General features: G+C 39.4%; 1 protein-coding gene across 11 annotated transcripts; it reads right to left on the bottom strand.

Moving 5' to 3' along the window:
* Positions 1–7: 7 nt before the first annotated feature.
* Positions 8–21,658, bottom strand: TMPO (thymopoietin). 11 transcript variants are annotated; one of them, XM_031507499.3, is made up of 10 exons: positions 21,244–21,658; positions 13,731–13,857; positions 11,961–12,116; positions 10,336–10,436; positions 5,317–5,436; positions 5,115–5,210; positions 4,448–4,558; positions 3,552–3,641; positions 3,154–3,245; positions 8–1,889 (listed from the first exon to the last, which is right to left on the bottom strand). In XM_031507499.3, the coding sequence occupies exons 1-10, from the start codon at positions 21,484–21,486 to the stop codon at positions 1,598–1,600; spliced, it is 1,428 nt and encodes a 475-aa protein (XP_031363359.1). In that variant the 5' UTR covers positions 21,487–21,658; the 3' UTR covers positions 8–1,597. The 11 variants fall into 11 exon arrangements, with proteins under 11 accessions (XP_031363359.1, XP_085424364.1, XP_085424365.1 ...); XM_085568238.1 differs by lacking the exon at positions 21,244–21,658 and adding an exon at positions 16,822–19,138; XM_085568239.1 differs by lacking the exon at positions 21,244–21,658 and adding an exon at positions 16,248–16,796.
* Positions 21,659–22,295: the final 637 nt, after the last annotated feature.

Below are 22,295 nucleotides of genomic sequence, written 5' to 3'. Positions count from 1 at the left end.
TGATACATTATTTGTCTTGCTTTTGCTGCTTTTCAGCAATGCATTTATTTGATAAGGAAAATCCACACACAATAAAATCATTTTTATTTTTCTCCATTTTTGACACCAAAAGTGAATGTCTTATGTTACAATTCCCTATAGGATGGACACAAGTTTAGCTATTTGTATTACTCAAAAATGCAGTTTAGAAGGAAAAAAAAACATTAAACAGGAAAAAAACCCCAAAACTATTGCTTTGCTACAAATTACCATGTTTGTCCCAAAGTTCACAAAAAGTAAAGCTTCCCCATAGCTATAGTCTACACAATAATTGTACCTAGAGTAAAAAGATATTAACTAATGTTCTCAGCTTTTTATAAGTAGCACTTTAAGAATAAGTAGTATGATTTATTGCAATTTTGTACCAAGCAATAAGACTGAACATCTGTATGCTGCAAATTTAAGCACACCAAAAATGTATACATTCACTTGAAAAAGATTTTTGCTTATCACTCTTCATTGGTAGTAGTAAAGTCAGCTGCCTGCTCAATCAAGTTACACAATAGAGAGTGTTTCAGCATGCTTCCACTGAGAAAAATAGTCAATGGCATGAAAGTAGTAAATCTCACCTTAAAAGATGAAACTAGCAAAAAATGCAGCAATGCCCTCTTCATACAAGAATAAAACTTCATATGGAATTTTCACTCTTTGAGAATACTTTTCTACATGAATATTTAAAGATAATCACATAAAGCTGTGTTGGAAAGACCTCGCTTTAAAAAAAAAAAAAAAGACCACTGCTAATGTTGGAATTTCAACTGCTTCAGGTAACAATCTTGACCCAAAAAAGTATTTTAGTAGCAAATTATTATGACGTTGTTTTTATTTCCCACACATATTACTAATAAATAAGTTCCTCTAAGACATCGCTTGCCAATTAGATCTGTATTCAGCTCCTACAACACTGTAAGCACTAAAATGAAGGGATACATTTAAATGAAGTTACACTTAAACAGTTACTAATATGATACTGAGACGGTTACAGAAATCCAAACAGGTTTACAGTTACATTTACTAAAAAGTTACAGTAATCGACAGAAAAGGTTGCTGTTGTACTCTGTCTACAACCGAAGAGATCAAATTCGGTTATTTTGTTACTGAAAAAAAGCATCAAAAAATGCATTGCCCTTTTCCCAGGTTAAAATCTTCTCTGCTATAATCTAGAGACAGAAGTACAACTTCTTTTCTGTACAAAGGAAAAGCTTTAAAAACACAGCTTCACATTTTTCTACATTTTTGCCCTTCTCAGCTTCCAAGTTCTTGCAAAAACAAATATACATTTTCTCAAAAGTGAATTTAAAGGATGTCCACATTAAAAAAATAAAGCCTACAAAAAGTTCAAAGATTTAAAAAAATGTTACTCCTATGGCAGTGATCTACTTGTCCAAAGTCCAGAAAGTTATCAATGTCCTTTTAATATTATCTTTCTTCATTTATCCAATTTATCAGGTTCCAATCACATTATTTGTAAGAAGTCCTTGAGCCGATGAGAGGGCAGAAGAGTTCTCTACAATTAAAAAACAGGAGATCAAATTGGGTGTGCCTTTCAGAAAGATATTCATTCGGCACGGCCTGAAGTGACAATATTCAGGTATCTAGAAAAAGGATTTCCTTGATTAGTTTCCATTGACTGATAAACCAAAAACATGAAGACTGAAACAACAACAAAGAGAAGAACTTTTATCCACACGGGAACAGGGCGTTCTTTTTTTATTGGTGGCTTCTCTGACTTGATGTCAGTCGAGGTACTGTATTTTTGCGCATACTTAGAGTAACTTTCCTCCAGTATGAAGTCACTGGGCTCTAGAGGCCGGCTTGCAGCTCCTTTGATTGGTCTACGGCAGCTAGCACTGTTAATAAAACAAAAAAAAAAATTAAATACTGCATATTTAAAAGAGCAATCTAAAGCACATAGGGAAGTTTTAGTATAATTAAAGAACTAAGAATTATTTCTGGTGAATACAATACCTGTAATACTACTTTTGAAGCTTGACAGATATGTTAATAATTCAGTGTTCAACCAAACACTTAAAAAAAAAAATCTCAAATGTTATTTCACCCTACCTACATAAAAAGGATCATAACTGGCAATCAAACTGTAGAAAGTGTCTCCCTCTATTTGCTTTTTTTAATGATTACTTATGCAGCCCTACTGGGATTTCTAAACATAAGATGATCTCTGGCCAATAAAGTATCTACTGATGGCTGAGCCAATACACAGAGCCAAAAGGCAAAGTAAGGATTCAAAAACCCCATGTACACTGCCAAGTTCCTATATACAAGGAGTACACATATATGATCTTTATTTAAAAGAAAAAAAAAACCACTAGATTTAACTAGACCTCAAAACAGGAGAGCAAACTTCAGTAGTCAGCAGACACTACAGTAGTAGCAACTGGTACTATATATTCCCCTTATGGTTATGAGTTTATCCAACTGCATAAACCGCAGTTTAAATTGAAGCTTTAATTCACATGCTGGAAACACAGATGATTTCACGTCTTAACACAGGGAAACTTTTTCTGATCTCCTCTAAACAGAGGAATTGTTTAAAATCGCCTATTTAACCAGAGGAGTTGCTTCAATTTTTGTTTCAATATAAAGACAAAAAAATCCCCAAAATGTACAAGTAATAGCCTTTCCTATATGCCATCCTTATTCACGCTAAAAGTAATCAATGTGGCTGCCACCTAAAGGAAAAAATAGGGTATCAAAGTTCTTTCTTGCTTTGCAAAAAAACCTCAAATATATGCCGCAACATCTTTCCTTAATTTAACAGCAGGCCTGAGCAGTTGCATCTAGCTAGAAACTTAAATATTGCAAGTCATTACCACAGAAAAGCCCTTCATAATGAACTTCCACCAGCCAGAAAGTTCAGTAATAATTCCTACTATAGTACCACCCTGTTCTCCCTCCTCCAATTTCAAAGAGGGGGCTGTTTTGGTAACAAATGTATGTATATAGAATGGAAGAGTAGGTAGCTGTCACAAATGTCATTGAGCCAGAGTCCAAAAACTGTTCCTCAGAAATCTATCAATATAATCAAAAGTTAGTTCTCAGCTTAAATAGATTTACAAGAACTGAGAAAAAAGCCCCCATGAACCTTAAAAATACCTAATTCCTGTAGGTGTTGATGCTTCATAAGGGAACATTTCTTTAAGAATATCCCTTTCTATTCTTCTTTCTTCTGTAGTTCTCTCCAGCACCTAGGAAACCAAAACTAGTTAGAGGCCAAACAGACAGCAAAACAAAAAGCAAAACAAAAAGCTTCTCAGTGACTACAACCATGTGCAATTTGTAAGAATGAATGAGTAACTCAGTGCCATTCAGGAAGTTTACTTCTTGGTTTTAGAAGTTTGTTTAACCTTAATTATTGGCAGCCATCCAGTCACTTTTGGGGTCTTAAAGCATTCAGTGATCGCCTCACTTTCCTTTAGATAAAGAATAAGTTGTATAAATTCTATACACCTGTGAGCCGATGATGTAGATGACCAAAAAAACTTAATCATCACCTCTATCATGGCTGTGTTGAGCAGATCACAGGACTGGTTGTGACCAACATGATTTAAAAAGCACTGATGTGGACAATCTGTCTCTTCTTGCTGTAATAAATCATACAGTATGTAGTAGTAAATCACAGTAAAGTAAAATACTGACTGAAAAATCCCATCAGCAGTTTGGAATAGAACATCAAGTTGACCCACAAGATTCAATTTGACAACTAAGTCTACACTGCAGTCATATTGTAAATAAAGTGTTATAGCAGCTTTATCTACAGCTACATGAACAGACAAACAGCATCTTGCAATGTAAAATTCCACATTACAGTATTACATTAAGACAATTACATATACTTGAAGGTGCTTTAGCCAGTTCTCCAAGAGATATAATTATTGACAGCTTGAATAAGTTAACAGTAAAAGAATTCTTTTCTTTCTTCATAACTGACAGGAATCTACAGATGCTTTTTTAATTCAGACATTTGGTCTCAAATAATTCTACTACTTGACTCCCTAAATTAAAGCACATTGCATTTTTTCAGGATAGGCTGATTTACAAGCTCAAAGGGAAATAACCAATTCTACTCTACTTCGAGCTATAAAGAATTTAAAAGAAAAAAAAAAATCTACATTTTGTTCAGAAAAATAGCAGCACAAGGAGAAATAACACATAAAAAGATATTTGTCTTAGGAAAAAAGAAAAAATCAGGTTTTCACACACACATCCAAATCTGAAAGGGGAAGATGTAAATAAGTTTGTATTCTGTCATGTGACAACACCAGTTTATTTTGCCTGGTGTCACCTGGGTAATGATATCCTCCACCCCCTCTGTACTAAGAAGCACATACACACAAGATTTTTGTTCACAGAGAGTAAGCAAGAGCAATCTAAGTTTTAATTTATTTACTTCAGCTGTCATCAGTGGTTTCTTTGGTGTTCTTCTGGGCATGTCTGAGAGTTCACTGACTGACAGTGTAGGAGCTGCATGCTTGAAATTTCCAGGCACCCTATTGCCAACCTGCCGAGATTCAAAATTGTTCAAACTCAGAAACAGCCAAAATACAAAATGAAAAGCGGCAAGGTGGCAAAAACAAAAAATGAAAACCTTTATGTGCATTCAATATATGCGTGTTAGAAGTTAACTGAAGAAGGTTATGTAAAAGATATTCCAAGATCAGCAAAGGAAACACACTGCTTATCATTCTGAGTAGGTTCTTTTAAGCCATTTAGAAACATAAAAGCTATTTAGTGCATAAGAACAGCCAAACTTAAAAGCAAATATTCTGCATGTACTTAAATAAATTAAGAAATTATCTAAGCTTTTAAAGTGATTCTTTTCAGCCCTCCCCCCAAAAGACGTTAGATGGGACCTAGGTGTTGACCTGGTCCCATTTCAAAGTGAAGAGTACTAGGTACTAAAACAAATACTGAGTATGTGTTTTCAAACACTACAGAATAGTCTTACTTTCCTTAAAACAGTCTTCTATTGGTCCAAAACAGAATGATTCTGTCAGTGAAGATATATTACAGAAGAATACCACAACTGATTAGACATATTTACTAAGCATATTTACTAGGGTCTCGTTGCTTGCAGCCAATATAGTTTCATTTATGGGAGTACTCTCTGATATTACAGCATCATCTATAGGCAATTGTTCTGTAGCTTCCACCTGTTTGTTTAAAACAAACAAAAGACAACAATTGAATAAAAGCCACTGGGACCCCAAGAGTGAGAGAAAAAAAAAAAGCTTGTCTATTATAAAAGCCTCTCATCACCCTTTTTCTTGGTGTTCTTCTTGACACTCTTGTAGACTCCCTAGAAAATGCCTGCAGAGGTCCACTTTTTGAAGATCCACTTGTCCAGACAGTCTCAGTAACTCCATCTTGAGAATAGGTCTATTCAAGCATCAAACACATGATCATATACATGAAAACCAGCTCCAAACATTGGATACTCACAACCAAAAAGCCAAAAGCCAAATAGCCAAAAGCTATTGGCCAAAATAGCAAAAGCCAAAATAGCATGCACAGAAGCAACAGGTCTACAATAAAAAAAACTGTGGCTCCTAATACATTCAATAATGAATAACTGGCTAGATTAGTAGCACTGACCATAATACCTATATTTGAGCACACTGTTGTTTAAATACAGAACTGAGCAGATAATGCCCAACAGCAAAACCTGCTAATTTGCTCACTGCCCTAGAATGAGCTAACAGGAGGAGTTATATCAAGTCATGGACAGCAGACATGAAGCTTTCAGGCCCATTACATTTCCTGCCTACACATACATAAAAATAAATCTACGAGCATAAGCAGAAAGCATCACTTTTTTTTCTACACAGATAGGGTTCTATTTTCTCAAGCAGAGTCAGGTATGTTTATGCACAGCCACCTATGTTTCAACAGGAACTAATCTTCAGCCACAGGGGACAGGGAGAGACACTGAATGATCTTAAAAAGTTTCCACATACAAAGATGAAAGTAACAATTTTCACATAATAGCAGGTTTAAACAATCAAGCCTGATACAGATCTCTCACAATTGAAGTAACAGCATGAAGCACCAAGTTTTTATAGCCATTAACAAACTGGCAGATCATTCCCTACTCTCTACTCTAAGTTTCATGCTCAAAACAAATATTCCCTTCAAAACTAATTCCAAGATGGAAAGGAAGATGTGGATCTGCTTCATCTAGATTAAACACAAGATTTTCTTTTTTATTTGGTTAAGTTTAAACATAAAAAAATATTTTTTTAAATACTTCTATCTTTGCACATTAACACCTCATACAGTGATGTATTACCAAGTTTTTGGAAGTTACACTCATTGCTAAAGTTATACACTGCAACTGGCGGTTACAGGTTCAATAGTCGAAATGACTTCACTAGAACAGTATCAGCCCCAAAACAAATGTGTTAAGAGAACAGGCTGAAAAGTATTTATTAATTGAGAGGAGACAGTGAAACTAGAAGCTGAGCTGCTTTATGGTTCTATGACAAAGTCTGTATAACAGCTACTACATAAACAGCAGAGGGAGCACAAGTGTTTCACTTCATTCCAAAGTCACTGAAGTACTTTATAAAACAAATGCACAGACCTCAGGTCCAAACAGATTCAGATTTTTTTTAGAATTATAGATTTCAGCTTAATTCTCAAAAATTCTTTACAATTTTAACAGACTTTTGATTAAACATCTTATAACCCCTTCTTAAATATTTACCAGACACTGCATTCTCTTCCTTCCTGCAACTTACAATCACAGTTCCCCACCTCAACCCAATACACTTTCTATTTGAGAGGTGTTCTTTAGAAGCTTAGAGAAAAAACTCTAATTTCAGAGTGTTTCTACTGCAACAATCCACTCAGGGAAGCAAATTCACTCATACTAGTAAAAATTACCTCCCCATTCCAGAGTATTTGACTGTGAATTGCTTCTGATGAAAGTTAGAAGCATTTGACTAATAACTGCTTCTCTTCTTCAGATGCTTTAATCATATGTTTTAAGTATCAACTTTCAAGTTTTTTTTCTTGCATGAAAAGCCTAGGAAAAACCAGAATCTACTGCATAAAATCCACCCAGACAAAATAAAAAAGAAGAAAAAAAAAATTGTTGTCTACAGTTATAATTATCCTCACTGTTAATGGAGCAGGCCTCTAACCCTATCAAAATGCAACATTCATTTTAGGTATACTAACACCCTGTAATGTAACCAGAGAAACTACAATGGTGTGGTACACAAGCAGTGTTCAGGATGTGCTTCTGTCAAATAACTTATGAGCAGTAGAGCTATAGATCATGACTTTACCTCAGCTATCACTTATCAAGTTACTATACAGGTAGTAAAAAAAAAAAAATACAGGGAGGAATAGGGGAACACAGCACATGCAGAATGTCGCTATACAAAGGTTCAGGAGAGAGACTAGTTCTACATTGCTCCTTAACATTTACATTGTTAGCCTACCTCCTTCTGCCCAATGTCATTTACTATGACCTGTCAGACTCAGTTTTGAACTCCTACTCTAGAATCACCTACTGGATTAGAAGGGGGTATTTAAATTAGGGTTTTCTGCCAATTTTTCACTATGAAGAGGTAATTAAACACAAACAGCTGAGGTCAAGTTCATCCAGCCCTCCACTGCTAACTAACTGATAAGACTCATATTCAACCTCCCCACCCAATTTCTTTTGCAGCAGTCTGCCTATTCACTATCTATTTGCACTCAAGAGAACATGCCAAATGACAGTCTTGTCAGCTACGTATGTCTGGTCTAAAAACCAGCGCTGTACAGGATCTAGAAGTAACTAGCAAGTCTGCTCACACCACACTGCCCACCAGCTCAGCCTCACCATGCTACATGATGTTTCTCCTCTCTCAACCCCTAAATTATTAGGCTAGCTCAGAGATCTGAGGCCTTGAGGGGAGGAACATCAGGAGATGGGCAAAGATTTCTAAAAGAGGCTCTCACTCCAATATAGTTGTCCAGCTCTTTTTATTGTATGGTCCAAGGGAAGAGCAGGGGAAAGAGAGCAAACAGGAAGGGACATCACCTTATCTAGGCTCTGGACAGGGAGGGCTCTTGGCTCTCCACCAGCCCTGTTGGGGCTGGAAGGAGGGGTCTAAGTTTATCTGATCAGTGTCACAGGAGTCCTGGGAAATGGGGGGAAACATGGCCTGAGCGTAATGTAGCAGCTACAGACTCTCAATCTTTGTGCCAATGACACACAATGCACAACAGTTGAAATAGTTCTGCAGAATAAGCATCCCTTGACACATTAGCTGAAAAATCTACAATGCAATTCCACAGAAAAAAAGGGGAGGAAAGAAAAAAATATTCTCCACTTTCCGCTTTTGTCCTCAGCAAAATACATGACTACACACATTTGCTAGCCAAACGCATTAAGTTGTTCTTGGCTTCAAGCAGCTGTAAAATTTTACTGGGGGGGGGTGGGGGCTGGGTGGAGCTGCTTGTTTTGGGGTTTTTAGGTGGTTTTGTCTGTTTGCTGTATTAATAAAAAAAACCAAAAAAACCCAAAAAAACCCAACAGAAACAACCAGAAGTTCAAAAGTAAAAGGTTTAATAAATTAGAGTTTCTGAAGCATTTGGCAATTTTGAAATTTGATAATTTTTTGATTAGTCCTTTGATTAATTCCTGGTAATTGAAATACGCAAGTTGCAAAACATTGCATCTGTACTGCACATGTAAGATTGCAAAAACAGTAATGACCTGATACTAATACAGTGAAACTGGATGACAAAAAATTGAGTAAACAAATCATCACTTAAAATGCCACAAAAATACCTCACTAAATCTCTTTTATTCTACAAGGGAGTTTCTGAAGGCTACAAGTTTTGTTTGTTGATAGCAGAATTAAATATCTTCATTACACTGAAGCTGGCAGGGATTTCTGGAAGAAATACTATTTTGGAAAAAAGTGATTCTCACAATACAAGAACCTAAACATTAAGATGCTCATTATAAAGACCATTACAAGCATAAGTTGCCTGATCAAATTAAAGAATATTTGGTGCATTGAACTATGTGTGTGTTTTAATTTTTGAGGTAAAATCTGTTCAGCTTGCACCCTAAAATGCCAACTTATAATGAGCAAACTAGTTATGGATCTCCACAGCTGTGTTGTATTACTCAATATCGTATAGCAGCATGTTGCCTGTTTTAAGAGACATCCATAGCTAAAGCATGTACATATAGACACACACACTAAATAGCAAGCATCTGGCATTTAAGTCACGGCAATATGCTAAAATACACCAAGAAATTAATAAGTCAGATTCTGGGTCACTGAATGTTTCTTTACGAGTTCTTCACTGTAGCATAACTCCAATATTTACTGGACAGATGAACAACACTCTAAAGACTCCAAGTAGCCTAATCTGGGGAACAGGGCATTTAGTGACACTTTCACATCAGAAGGACAGATCAGCCATCAACTACCAAATCCTGTACTCAGCAGTATGAAAATCAGAGGTACTTCTGTAAAATGCCTCTTCCATCAAGACAGCAGAACTAATATTTATAAGTAAAGAACAGGTGGTGCATACAGGTGGGAGAGCTACACTTGTTATTTATTCTTTTTCTTCATAGGAGTTTTTCAACAAATTTGTGTCTACTTTAGTGCTGCTGCTACAAATATAGTTGAAGAAAAAATATTACATAGACAACTAACGTATGTGTGTACACATATACAGACACCTATATATATATAAGCATATACCCAAATACATTACTTCACATACTACGTTTAAATGAATCATTAAACAGATGTATTTAAAATGCATACCTATATTTGTAGCTATCTAATCATATATATACACGTATATAAAAATACATGTTAAAAAAAACCCAAAAAAAACCCCACACACCCCTTTTTCCAAACTTTTTTTTTTTTGAGAAACCACTGCTTTTATTAAATCAAGTTGATAATGAGCTACCAACTGAAAGCTGTCAGCCCACGTGACTTAATCTGCCAGGTTTCCAAAATGAAACATGTTAAGATTGCCTACTATTCTTCTCCAGGAGGTGCTACAGCAGCTAGGAAGTCAGACAAACAGCTTTTAGCAGACCATAGCTTTAACATTAATACAAGCTAAAAACAGCCACTATAGTTAATTCACAAGATTTTCATGCTATATTAGAACAGGCTTTTTAAAGAACTTTTAAAAACCAGCATGGCTCACTTAGTCAAATGTGATGTTAAAAGTAGTAAGGTGTTTAGTGAGCACATCACCTGCAGTTAGTAGCTTCTCCAAGTGCTGCTATGACAAACATACCTGGTTGTGTTCAACAACTCTTTTTTGTTTGAGTGCTACTGGCATCTTCATCCTGGCTTTCAGAGGTTCTCTCTTCTCAAGCCTCAGCTCAGTCTTCGGATCTGCAACCAGTTTTAATATAACTAGTTTTTATAATACTAGTAGTTGTTTACTAGTTGAAATCAAATTTATTTTAATAAAAATTAATTTTGAGAGGCAACATAACTCTTCCGAGTTACTATTTCCTTAAAAAACCATAAAACAGGTATATTCCTCTATTAAATGTATAAGAACAAACACTTTTGAAGAATAACTTCAAAATTTTAAAACACTGATGCACTTATTTACTTTTTTTCTGCTAAAAATCCTGCGTTTCAGATAAGCCTTGACAAATCCATCAGTTCCATTTAGAAACTGCTATCAAACTGCAATTCCTTTAACCAAAGTACCGTTCTACTATTGACCATAGTAAAGGTATTGAAGCTTGTCAATACTGTTTGAAGTTGATGGTCTCTTCTAATATATGTCCTTTTATATAAAACCCCATTTTTTATGCAGTAGAAAGGAAAGTAGCTAGCAGTCATCTCACCAATAAAAGGATGCATTATTTCCACTGCTTTTCTAAAATTCTAATAGCTTTACAACAACATATTTAAGATTTGTAATCAAGAACTTTTTTATTTGGTAGGGGAGAAGGGGAATATTTGGGTTTGAGTTTTTTCCCTAGTGTGAGAGTAGTTCAGTATGTATATGAAGCATATGAAATTATAAGAAATCAGCTGTCAGTGACTGGGCTCTTGGCGGTCCCAAACGTTAATAAATCAATCTCTAACATCCTTTCCCCCTTAAAAGTGCAAGATATAAAAGTTGAAAAACAAGAACAAATATGCAAGGGAGATCAATCCAATTACTAGTTGTATTTCAACCATTTCTGTCCTATGTCCATGGAAATTCCTGTAAAAAATAAAACAAACCTACACCCAAAACCAAACCACACTAAATAAGTATCTTCTAACACTCCATTCAAGTAATTATTTAAAATCTGTGCTTTTCTTGTTTTTTGTAAATTGCACAATGGTGTGTTTTTGGTTCCATTTTCCCCACCACTACACATGCTTGATACAAACTTGATATTAAAACCCACAAAACACACAGCCAGGACTAACCAATCAACTCACCCCCAACTAAGTCTATAAGGAACAGAGCATAAAAGGGGTTGAACCATAAGTATTAGCCATTAAACAAAAAAAAGAACAAAAGTTTAATTAACAAACATTCATTCACTATCCCACAGTAAATAATTGTTGTGAGCACCATAAGACAAAATTGGATTAGTACTTAGGTATGAAGTGCAAAGAACATTGAAACACCAAATATGCAGTTCTCCTGTCTATTGGATTTACAGGCTCCATCCAGTCTGGGGAAAATGAAGGGACCAAGTCAGTAGCAAAAGGTTTCCTTTCCCAGAACAGGTATGTGGATCACTGTGCTGGTACTGCATAATGTACATTTCTGACCTGGCCCACAGCAGTATTTTACAGCCTTATTTAACAGCAAGATCATACCCCTCTTTAGGTTATTTGTATTGCAAGTATTACTCATGTAAAATTTGAATTGTTCCCATGCAAGTTCCACTCAAGCCTTACCTTCCTCATTGTCACTGTACTGGTCAGAATCATTGTTTCCATTCTGTCTGGTGTTCTCAGTAGTTGAAATTGCTGGGAGAGGCACAGGTGCCTTCAGGTCAGGACCTTGTTCCATCAGTTTCAAAAGCTTTTTCTCATAAAGTTTCCTAGTAGTTGCTGTAACAAGGAAGGATACATGCTAAAGAAACAGTTTTAATCTTTCCTGACTTGCCTGATAGAACTTGGCAGTTACATGTTCTTTGGGAAATTCTGAACATAATGTTTTGGGTTTTTTTTATCAGTTTGTATGGGACAGAGTGTCTCTCTCTCTCTACATATATATATACACACAGACACACACCTCTAGGTATACAACTCTGCCTCTAAGGTTTCTAACTTTTCAGTTTAAGAGAATTCTTAGATAAACTCACACCTCTTTGTACGCTGAAAGTTATAGAAAGAAAATCTATGGAAAGGGAATTTACCTCCTTCTTAGATGTTTTGCTTCATATGCTGCAATATACAAGTTGTTATTCCCTCACCAAAAAAAAAAAAAAGGTGAATTTGATAGTACAAGGGTAACAATTTTCATGCAGATTGCCCTATTATTCTCCTAATTCCCTTACCCTGAAATTAATTCCCCTGCCTTTTCCTTTTTGTCAAATTCAGTTCAATAACCATCAGAGGTGGTGTAAGCAAGCAGCAACTACAGAGCTTTCTGCCATCTAGCTATCAGGTTGGCACAGCTGTTTAAAACATTTTAAGTCTAGCACATACTTCCACATCTGGACTTCATTGGCAAAAAAATGTAGAGGTGACTAATGCCTGAGCTGTTAGCTGCAGAAAAAAAAAATCATCTAACTTTTGAAGTTTTCTGATAAGAGGAAACCACCATTTAAAAGAAATGGCAGCCTCTCAAGAAAGAGTCCATACTTTCTAAGAATTAAAGGCAATAAATTAGACCAAATGTAAATGCCTTCCAGTGGACTACATAGGTTCTTGAGTACCATCCAAGAGGTACAGGATGAATGGCAAGGCATGCAGAATCAGCTAACTGAAAACATTACAGATAAGACTTTGAATACACACTGGACTGCAGGCTCAGTCATGGACACTTCCATCAACCTAGGATTTCAAGAACATTCCACAGAAGGCTCTGCATACTACAGACAACAATCTTTTTTTCAAGAGTTGTGAAATCAAATTCCCTTGCCATTAGGCTACTGCACAATCTGAAAGGCAAGGCACTTTGATCTCGTCACAGATGAGTGCCCAAGGCAGGAGATTAGGCTGGGGTCAGGACTACTCCTGACATAGGCCAGCAAACAGGACAGAATGATAGGCTAGAAAAAAAATATTAGTAAAGGAAAACATTACTGCACAATGCAGTCAGTAGGAAATACTCTAGGGAAAGGGAAGTTCCTTGTTCTCATTCTGCTCTCAATACTATTAGGTTATTATGTAAGATGTATTTCCTATTTAAGTGAGCTCAGATCTAAACCTCTGTATCAGAAGACCTAACTACTTCAGCACTGAACTTTAACTAATAGTTACACAGCTTAAGAAGTTGGAACATCTCCAGCTGGCCTAGAACAGAAGAAGCAAGCTGCAGACTTGCCCACCTGCAATGCTTCAAGATTTCTCAAGGTAAACAGATGGATGAAAATATCCTAGGTGGAAAGTAGTATTGCAACAGTACTGGTACTAAAAAGTAACTGTATCAGGGAAACCTCACAAGTGAGGTATAGTGAAAAATAAAACAGATTAGTATCTACTAGTTAAGTAACCTACCTACAATGGGGCCAGGATTTACTCCATACTTCGTAAGTTGCTCTTGAAGGTCTTCATTGCTCATCTCTGTTATATCTAGGCCATCCTTCTCCTCTGGTCTGGGTTTGTCAGTTTTCTTTGTAGCTTTCTGAGAACAGGAGGGAGAAATGAGAGAGTGCATTTCCAGTTAATACTGAAAATACATTTTTCTTCTAAGGGAACAGGAAAACACAGTGTACTAAACACATAATCCTAAAGGAAATTAATTATATTTTCACCCACGATCACTACTAAAGCCTATGTGAAACAGTACAAACATTTACACCTACTATGAAAACATGCACAAGTTTTCTGCTTAGGAAGGAAATACCCATTACAAATCTCCTCTGGAGTTAAAAAAAAATATCCCTCATTATTCTGGTCTTGTGTTTTAATTTGAAGTTCAAGTATATGGTGGGAAGGGATTAATTTCCTGTGACTGGAGAAGTAAGCTTCTAGCTGTTTCACCATCACTATGCAAAACTACAAATATTTATGTTACACTGGCATTTCTTTGCATTATTTTTCTACCCGATAGGTAATTGCCTCCTCTAATGATATGGACTAAGTTATTTAGTATCTACATATTTTCAACCAAGTTTCCAAAGCCCCTATTCCTACTTGTCCTGTCATTCTCTGTGAGATTAGATATTACGAGGTAAGTACAGGAAAGGCAAAAATCAGAAACAGTCTAATATGTTCAAAATCCTGCTTGTCTGCTTAGGCCTCTGCTACCTGTAGCTCTAAAAAATTCTAAACCAAACTCTGGCAGCACTACTTGAACACTTGGCAATGCACCATCACCACATGCAGATGGCTATCAAAATAATCTGCTGAGATGCTACTCCTAAATTAGCAGTCTTCGTTCAATCCAAAGAGAGTGATCATAACACTTCAACTTGGGAAGCCTCTGTTGCTACAATAGAGATTGTAAAAGTGAAGAGGTAAGACACAAAAAGGCATGCTTAGGATTTGTATGCTCTTTACTAAGAAAGACCTTGATACTGCTTTGAAATAAGTCATATTTGTATCTCAAAGTTGCATTATATAAACAGAAACAATTTCTGCACTTAGCATTTTTCTCAACTCATTTGTCCAGAGGGCCTATTGGTTGGTTTTCGTGGTACTAACAAAAAATTAAAATTCCAAATACAAATAGGCTATAAACAGTCAGTAACGATTAACAGGTCTTTTTCTTGTTGCATTTTATAAGATACCAACAAAACATTTTAAGATGATTTACATGAGCTAACAGTATCTATCTAGCTATTAATGCCAGTTTAATATTCCTTTGCATGTAAGCTTGGTCTTGCCTCAAATATCTTGGTATTTTAAAACTAAGCAGGGACTGAATGAGGGTTTCCTAAATATATCTGACTCCAAATTTTCCTCTTACTTTTGGATATTCCACCATGATAAACTTAAAATCAGGTGCTGAAAAGCAACAGAATTTCTAATAATCATGGCATTTCTTTAGCCTGCAAACAGTCAAAAAAGTATAGGGTCATTAAAGCAGCAGATTTGACCAAAGACAGATTTACAAATCACTTTATCAGTCATTCCACTCCTAATTAGTTTCTGAAGCAATTGAGCCATACACAAGAAACAATCAACTTGCAGCTTCACAAGACTTTTATTCACTTTTGAACATGTTGGTCTTAACAATATGTCAAGTTAAATATTGCATTAACTTTAATTTCATATTCATTGTGTTTTTTCTGGACTACTGAACTGTCCACACAGAAAGAAAAGTTCTGAAAAAATGCTGGGTTTTCTTGTTGAGATCTGTTTAGACTAATGACAGCTCTGGTGTTCATCCACATCAAGCAGATTAATCAAGATGCTTGTCCGTATTTCAGAAAAAAACTACCATTCCAATGACACTTCAGAGAAAGTGAAATCCTGATGTAATGTATCTCTACCTTTGTTCACTTAGAGACCACAGAAGAGACTATAACAATATACACAAGATAAACTACTCAGCATTCTGGATGCCATTTCACTTTTTCCTGCACTACTGTCACAAACAGATCATCAAAACAGCCTGTTTCAGCAATGAAAAAGAGGAGGGAGGGGATGAAGGAAGTTGAAAGTAATCTCTGTTCTTCAATAATTGGGCCAGATCTGTTCATTTTGTGTCCTGCAAGGTCACAGCTTTTACTTTTGAACACCTATTCTTAGAGCAGGAACAAATGACTTCCCTCACACAAGTAGAAAACTGCCATTCACTGGACCACAAGGTGAGTCTCTAGAAGCATAAAGCTGGATAGGAGAATTTCTCACACCTCAGCTGTGATATGACAGCATCAAATTCAGCAAAAACACTAAATTTAATTATCACTAGACTAGTATTATAGTAAAATGCATCGCTACGCTTCCTGCAAATTATGACAGCTTGTCTGCTAGCCTACACCATGAAATAGATCAAAAGAGCTAGGTTAAAAGTTTAACATTGTAAATTAAATACAAACAAATGCAAAAAAACTCACTCTCATTTACCTGTTTGAACACCATTAGCAAAATGTCTTACTGTGGTGCAGAGATGAAGCACCTGAAATGAAACTGCAGCAGAATTTGCCAATGTAAGGTAGTGCCATTGACCACTTTGCCCATAATGTAAATATTTTTGCAGTAATACACCCCAATCTATGTAAATATTTTTGCAACAATATACCCATATCAATAAAGCCTTATCTGAAGATCTAATCCAATCCAGAACTCGCAGCATAATATTTCTAGTCATTGCTATTTTCTAGAAAACAGAAGATGGAAGATTATCTGCATACTTCACTTGAGAGATTTGTTCACATCAGGGATAGCAATTTGGTGGTGCTGTCAGGCTCAGTTTCCAATTGCTTAGGAACTAACTCTTCAAACAAGTACTGAAGTGAATTATAAGCATGGGGCTACCACACAGCATTCCCAGTATTCAGGCCACAGAAAAACAGCCTAAGAGAAGTTCATCTTCTCCACGTATCATCTCTTGACAGCGCAAAGCTTTCACATTTTTTTGCTAGCAAGAAGAGCAGACAATGCAAGCAAACAGAATTCAGGCTCAGAACCTACCCCTTACCTTAGGCATTCCTGCTGAACAGAAATGAACAGAGACCAGCTTCATCAGGCGAACTTCATAAGTGCCTGTACTGGTCCTAGCACTGTCCCAAAGACAAGTATAAGAAACATGCTGAAGAAGTCGTTAAATAATAAAACCAACAACTATGGGACATCACCAAAAACTATTTTCAAATTCCAAGTTAAATGGTATCTACATCAAGATACATAAGGATTTTAATCCCAAACAGGTGCAGCTTCATCACTAGACACAAAAAGGGTCAGGGCTCATTTACAATTTCTCTGAATGAGGTTAAGATAGGCTAAGGAAAGCCAAAATCACACCAACAGAATGCTGTTTAATTCTCCAGTCTGCACAGTTCCCTCTGGTAACAAATAACTATTTTTCTTAGGAGAAGTGAAATTAAGGAACTGGATATGCAAAGTGTTAATAATAGATTTATACTGTGAAATAGATAGGTTTTTACTCCCCTTGTACTTTTTATTCTACCATACACAATCATTCCCTGCAGTAGAATTTCCTTTTGTAAAAATCAAGTCCTACTGAACTTTTTAACCTTAAAGGTTTGGAGAGAATTATTTAATAGAGCTACAGGATAGACAAAATAAACAATGGAAAGAAAATTATGCAGCAGCAATTCAAAAGATACTGATACACACAACTTAGAGAATTCACTACCTTTTAACCTTAATTAGTGTAAGACTTAAAATTTCCAAGCGTATGCAAAGTAGTAGTCATAAATTATAAGATTATGGACTATCCACCCCTACTACCCACTACTTCCAACCCTCTCCTCCCAGATACTAATTTCCATGTTACTTGGTGAACAAAATGCACTCACTCAAAGTCTGAAGGTGCAGAACAGCCTGCCAGGAATTCTCAATGTAGTGGGAATTACTTTGGTCATCTCATCCCTGCTGCCCACAGCTTTCTCTCAGCCAGCAGATGAGCGCTTTTTAAAAGGCCACAAAGGATTTAAACTGTATTCTTGGTGATGTTGGTGTGGCACTTCGTAATTAAGACATCCAGCCATGTAGTAAGCCCCAAATAGATTCTCTGCCTTCACTGGGCACACACAGATGCTTTACACTGCCTCACCTATCCAGTACACTCTCCACAAACCTAATCTTCACAAACTACCAGTTTTATCATTATCTTCTCTTTTCCAGTAGAGAAGGGGTTGAAGCTGTTGTTACCTTGGCTACAGGTATCATAACCACAGCACTCTGACTATGAAGAGCTGGAGCTGGCTCTTTATTTACTTGGCTACTTGATTAGAACAAAAACTCTCAACAAACAAACAACCCTCCCCCCTCCCCCCATAAAACCAAACATCTTTGCCTGATAAGTCTCTTGTATGACCTTTCAAACAGGCCCTTCAGGTCCAGATGTTCTCATCCTACCTTCATTAACAGGAGACATCAGACTGATCTTTTTCATATAATCACTTTAAAGGTCAAAAAAAAATCCCTCAATATATTCATTAGAAATGATTCTTCCAAGACATTAAATGCACAGCAAGCTGAGTCTTAATAATCTATGCATTCTAAGCTCTGAACAGTTCCTGTTTGACAACAGCATCATGCCAATATTTTTGGTACATGCTTTAAAATAATGGTCCTAGAGAGGAAAAAATGTAATTTCATAGTTACTTTTCCTGTGAGCTATCTTTGCTGACATTCAGCTCATAACTAACCAGGACAAGGGGCATTCAAAAGCAGATGGTTCACCCTGAAGCAATAGTGTCTTGTGTAGCTAGTCACTGTCCTCAGATACCACTATGCCAAACAGGCTTAAGGGAAAAAAGCAAAAAAGTTGGTCAAAAACATTAGTAGAGCTGGAGAAGCTGGCTTCTCCCAACAATATTATCAGATTGAGGCACAAACAGGTGTGATTTTAAAAGCCTTTCCTGTTCTGGTAGGAATATATAGCCAAAGTGAGCCATATATTCTTGGGCTGGATAGAGCTAAGATGGAAGAGTGACAGAATCAAAACATAATTTGCAACATAATTGAAACGATGGGATTTTGTCTCTGTACAGCTTTTATCAATAGAAAATAAGCACCTGAACGCATTATCAAATGCTCAGAACTTAGAAAAATGCCACTAAAATGACAGTGTAGACAGTTCAAAATTCCTAATGACTACAGCCATGTCGAAACTCCAATGCCAGCATTAAGAGACCTGGTACAGCTTTCAGGGACTGCAGCGTGGGTATTCAGCTTGCCTGCAGGCGTTGCTCACACCCGCCGTAAGACAAGCGCTGCCTGCCCCCGCTCAGGACGCCTCGGAGCGCGCCCCCTGGCGCCCGGCCCCACCCTCCGGCCGCTCCGCGCACGCGAGGCCGGCAACCCAAGGCGGCTGCGGGCTCCGAGAGGCCAGGCGCTGTTTGCTCCTAATAAAGCCAGGGGCGAGCGGGCCCAGAGAGGGGCGGGGGAGGCCCGTTCTTTTACTTCATTCCGCCTTTCCATCACTGCTTGCAGTTCCAGCTTCCCACCCTTGTCCCTTATTTCTAACTTCTTACAAATGTCAGTGCTGTCCCTCCTATCCTCTCTTAAACTCACCAAGATATTTTGCTTTGGTTTTTCACCAGAATCCCAGTCCCCTGGGATGTCCCTCGCTCTTCCTCTTCTTTTCAATTGTTCTGGGGGCAAATTATTCTGGAGACACCTGTGCTAATCTTTTTGAACGACAGCTGATCACAGAAGTACCCTTATGCCAAAAGACATTAACAGGGACAAGTTACTCAGGCTACAAGTAGTTGCAGAACTATTCAAGTGGCACAAAGAAGAAAACAAGCACAGATCATCCAAGTTTGTTTTACTTGGCAGGTATTGTTTGGGATTTTTCTGAGTGTTTCGGTTGGGGTTGGTTGTTGTACCGAGGGGAAGGCGACACAACACAGGGCACAACGGACCCAAATCTGAGCAGCTCTCACTAGATTATTTGCCGAAATTCTGGAACTTCTGATGATACAGTGCTCTGATACTAAAACACAAGCATAAATAACACAGAGCCTTCCAGATATTGTCAACAAAAGTGTAGGAGAACCACCCATTCTGTAAACATCAAAAAACTCACAATTGTTTGAACTTAAGCCCTCTTGAAAGGAAAACTCCTATCTAGGAGAGGAACTAGCAGTTCTGATATGTTCCTCCTCCAGCAAGCATGAAACAAGTCAGATTCAAGCTCATCATGTTTTACTCAAGAGCAGCTTATGAATGCTATCAGCAGACCACTCTAAGTCAGAGAAATATCTGTTTCACTGTAACTGCATTCAGTAAATGCCAAGTAAGTGTCTGAAATAGACAGAAATAAGGTAAATAACTTGGTTTTAGAGAGCTCTTCCTCTTGAAGTTACAGTTTTCGACTTTTTAGTTTAAGAACTGCTCTCTTAGAAAGTTAAAGCGTGAAAGACCTTCAAAGGACTCCGTTTCTCAGCACGCCCTCAACTAATGACCTTTGAAACACAGTATCTAAGACACAATTAAATAGTTTCACTATCACACACATTAGGACTCCGGAAGCTGATAATCACTATCCAAGCCTTTTCTCGAGATTAGACATCTTACAACACCAATTACAAGATTGCATTCTCAATATATGCAAATTTATAGTACACTTATGAAAAATTAAGAAAAAAATCACATTTTCCCAAAGAGGAAAAACTTCAAATGCCATCAACTTTCCCTCTTTCATCACACGCGTAAAGTCTAAGAAAACAAGCACAGTGGACGAACAGGCACCAGAGGCGCTTTGCTGTAATACACATCTTAGAGGTACGAGCAAGACGTCTACATTAAGCAGACCCTCTTTACACTAAACAGTCCACATCATTAAGCGAAACAAACTAGCTGTTACCGCGCAGCTTCATCTTTCATTTAGAGGCATTTACACCGACCAGCGCTGCTGCCGTACAACCGTACAACAAGCGGACCGGAGTCCTTTCCTGAGCAAGCTGCAACCTCGTACAGCTCTCTTGCTTCGCTCCTCCAACACAGCAATAGTCTACTTAGGACAGCGCTCGCCAAGCTACAGCAAAGGTTTCCCAGTTTACAGTCTGGGGGCTGTTTGCACGCTCCACGCGCGTTGGCGCTGCCTTGCCCCGCAGCTCCAAGGGGCGCTCCGGGCGGGACGCATCCTGGAGGAGCAGCCCGCGGCCCTCGGCACCGACCCGCCGTCCCAACTCGTCCCCGGTGCGGGGCGGCCGCCCCGCTGCCCCGCTCCCCCAGGCGGAGGGAGCGTCCCGGCCGGGCGCGATCCCGCCCGCGGCCGAGCCGGACGCTCTCCCGGCCCCGTGCGGGGACCCCGGCGCGCCGCGCCCCGGCGGGCGGGCGGGGCGGCCGGCCCCGTTCGGGCGGGAAAGCGGGCCCGAGGCTGCCGGGAAGCCGAGGCGGCGCGGGCAGGAGCAGCGGTACTCACCCGCCCGGCGGCAGCAGCTCCGCGGCTCCGGGCGCCGAGCGGTGTGGGCTCCCGCTCCTCGTCGCTGGAAAAGTCGGGCTGCGCGAGGGCGGGCGGGTTGCGGGCGGTGAGGTGCTGCAGGTAGAGCTGCACGTACACGTCCTTGCGCTGCTCGCCGCCCGGGAGGCTCACATTGTTAGCGATCAGCTCGCTCTTCAGCTTCTCCTTGGTCAGCACCGACGGATCCGCCAGGAACTCGGGCATCGCCGCCGGCCGCAGCCGCCGCCGCTCTCCCGGGAGAGGCACCAACAAAGCGCGAGGAGAAGGGGCGGGGGAGCGGCAGGAGGAGGAGGAGGAGGACTCGCCTGCTCCGCGCCAGGGACCAGCTCCACAGCGGGCGGGCGCGCGCACCGAGCGCTTCTTCCCAGCCAGCAATAAGCGGCGCCCTGATTGGTGGGGAGAGCAACGAAGCGGCCCCGCTATTGGCCGGCGGGCGGAGAGGGGGCGGGCGGCGCGGGAGCCGCGGCGTTGGTGCTTTGCGCGAGGGACAGTAACGCAGTTTAAATTCGGCTCGGGCGGGAGCGGCGCGCGGGGCGGCGCTCGCGGGCGCCGGCAGGGCGGGGGAGCCGCCGGCGCCCCGCGGGTCCCGGGGCCTCCGGGGCCCCCTCGGGTGACAGGTATGTCCCCGCCCCGGGAGCGCCCCTCCCTGCCGCGGGGCAGGCGTGAGCGCCATCCCCGTTACCTGCCGCGATCCCGGCGTCCTGCCGCCACACCTGCCGCCTCCTCTGCCCCGCAGGCACCTGCGGCCTTGGCAGAGCGGCTCGGCAGCTCTTTCCCCCGGGACAGCCGCCCAACCCTTTGGCTAGCGGGCTCCAGAAGAAATCCAGCCGGGAAATCAGTAGCTAATCTGTTTGTGTGACTGCCGCCGTTGCGGTGGCTTAAACGCAAACCCCGAACTCGCAGCTACAGTACCGCAGAGTTTGAAAAGCGCTCAGTCGTTTTATTTATCCGTTTGTGAAGTCGACTAATAAAATGTCGCAAGTGTGCTCCTGCTGGAGAAGTTCGATTAAGTT

Source organism: Lonchura striata, chromosome 1A (genome assembly GCF_050655825.1).
Source record: "Lonchura striata isolate lonStrDom1 chromosome 1A, ASM5065582v1, whole genome shotgun sequence".
Lineage (NCBI taxonomy): Eukaryota > Metazoa > Chordata > Aves > Passeriformes > Estrildidae > Lonchura > Lonchura striata.
This window is presented reverse-complemented; position numbering and strand designations above follow the sequence as displayed.

Coding starts and splice junctions, on each gene's coding strand:
- TMPO (XM_031507499.3), bottom strand. CDS start 21,486: ATGCCCGAGTTCCTGGCGGATCCGTCGGTGCTGACCAAGGAGAAGCTG. Junction 5,211..5,316: donor GAAGAACACCAAGAAAAAGG/GTGATGAGAGGC, acceptor TTAAACAAACAG/GTGGAAGCTACAGAACAATT. Junction 4,559..5,114: donor CTGCAAGCAACGAGACCCTA/GTAAATATGCTT, acceptor GAATCTCGGCAG/GTTGGCAATAGGGTGCCTGG.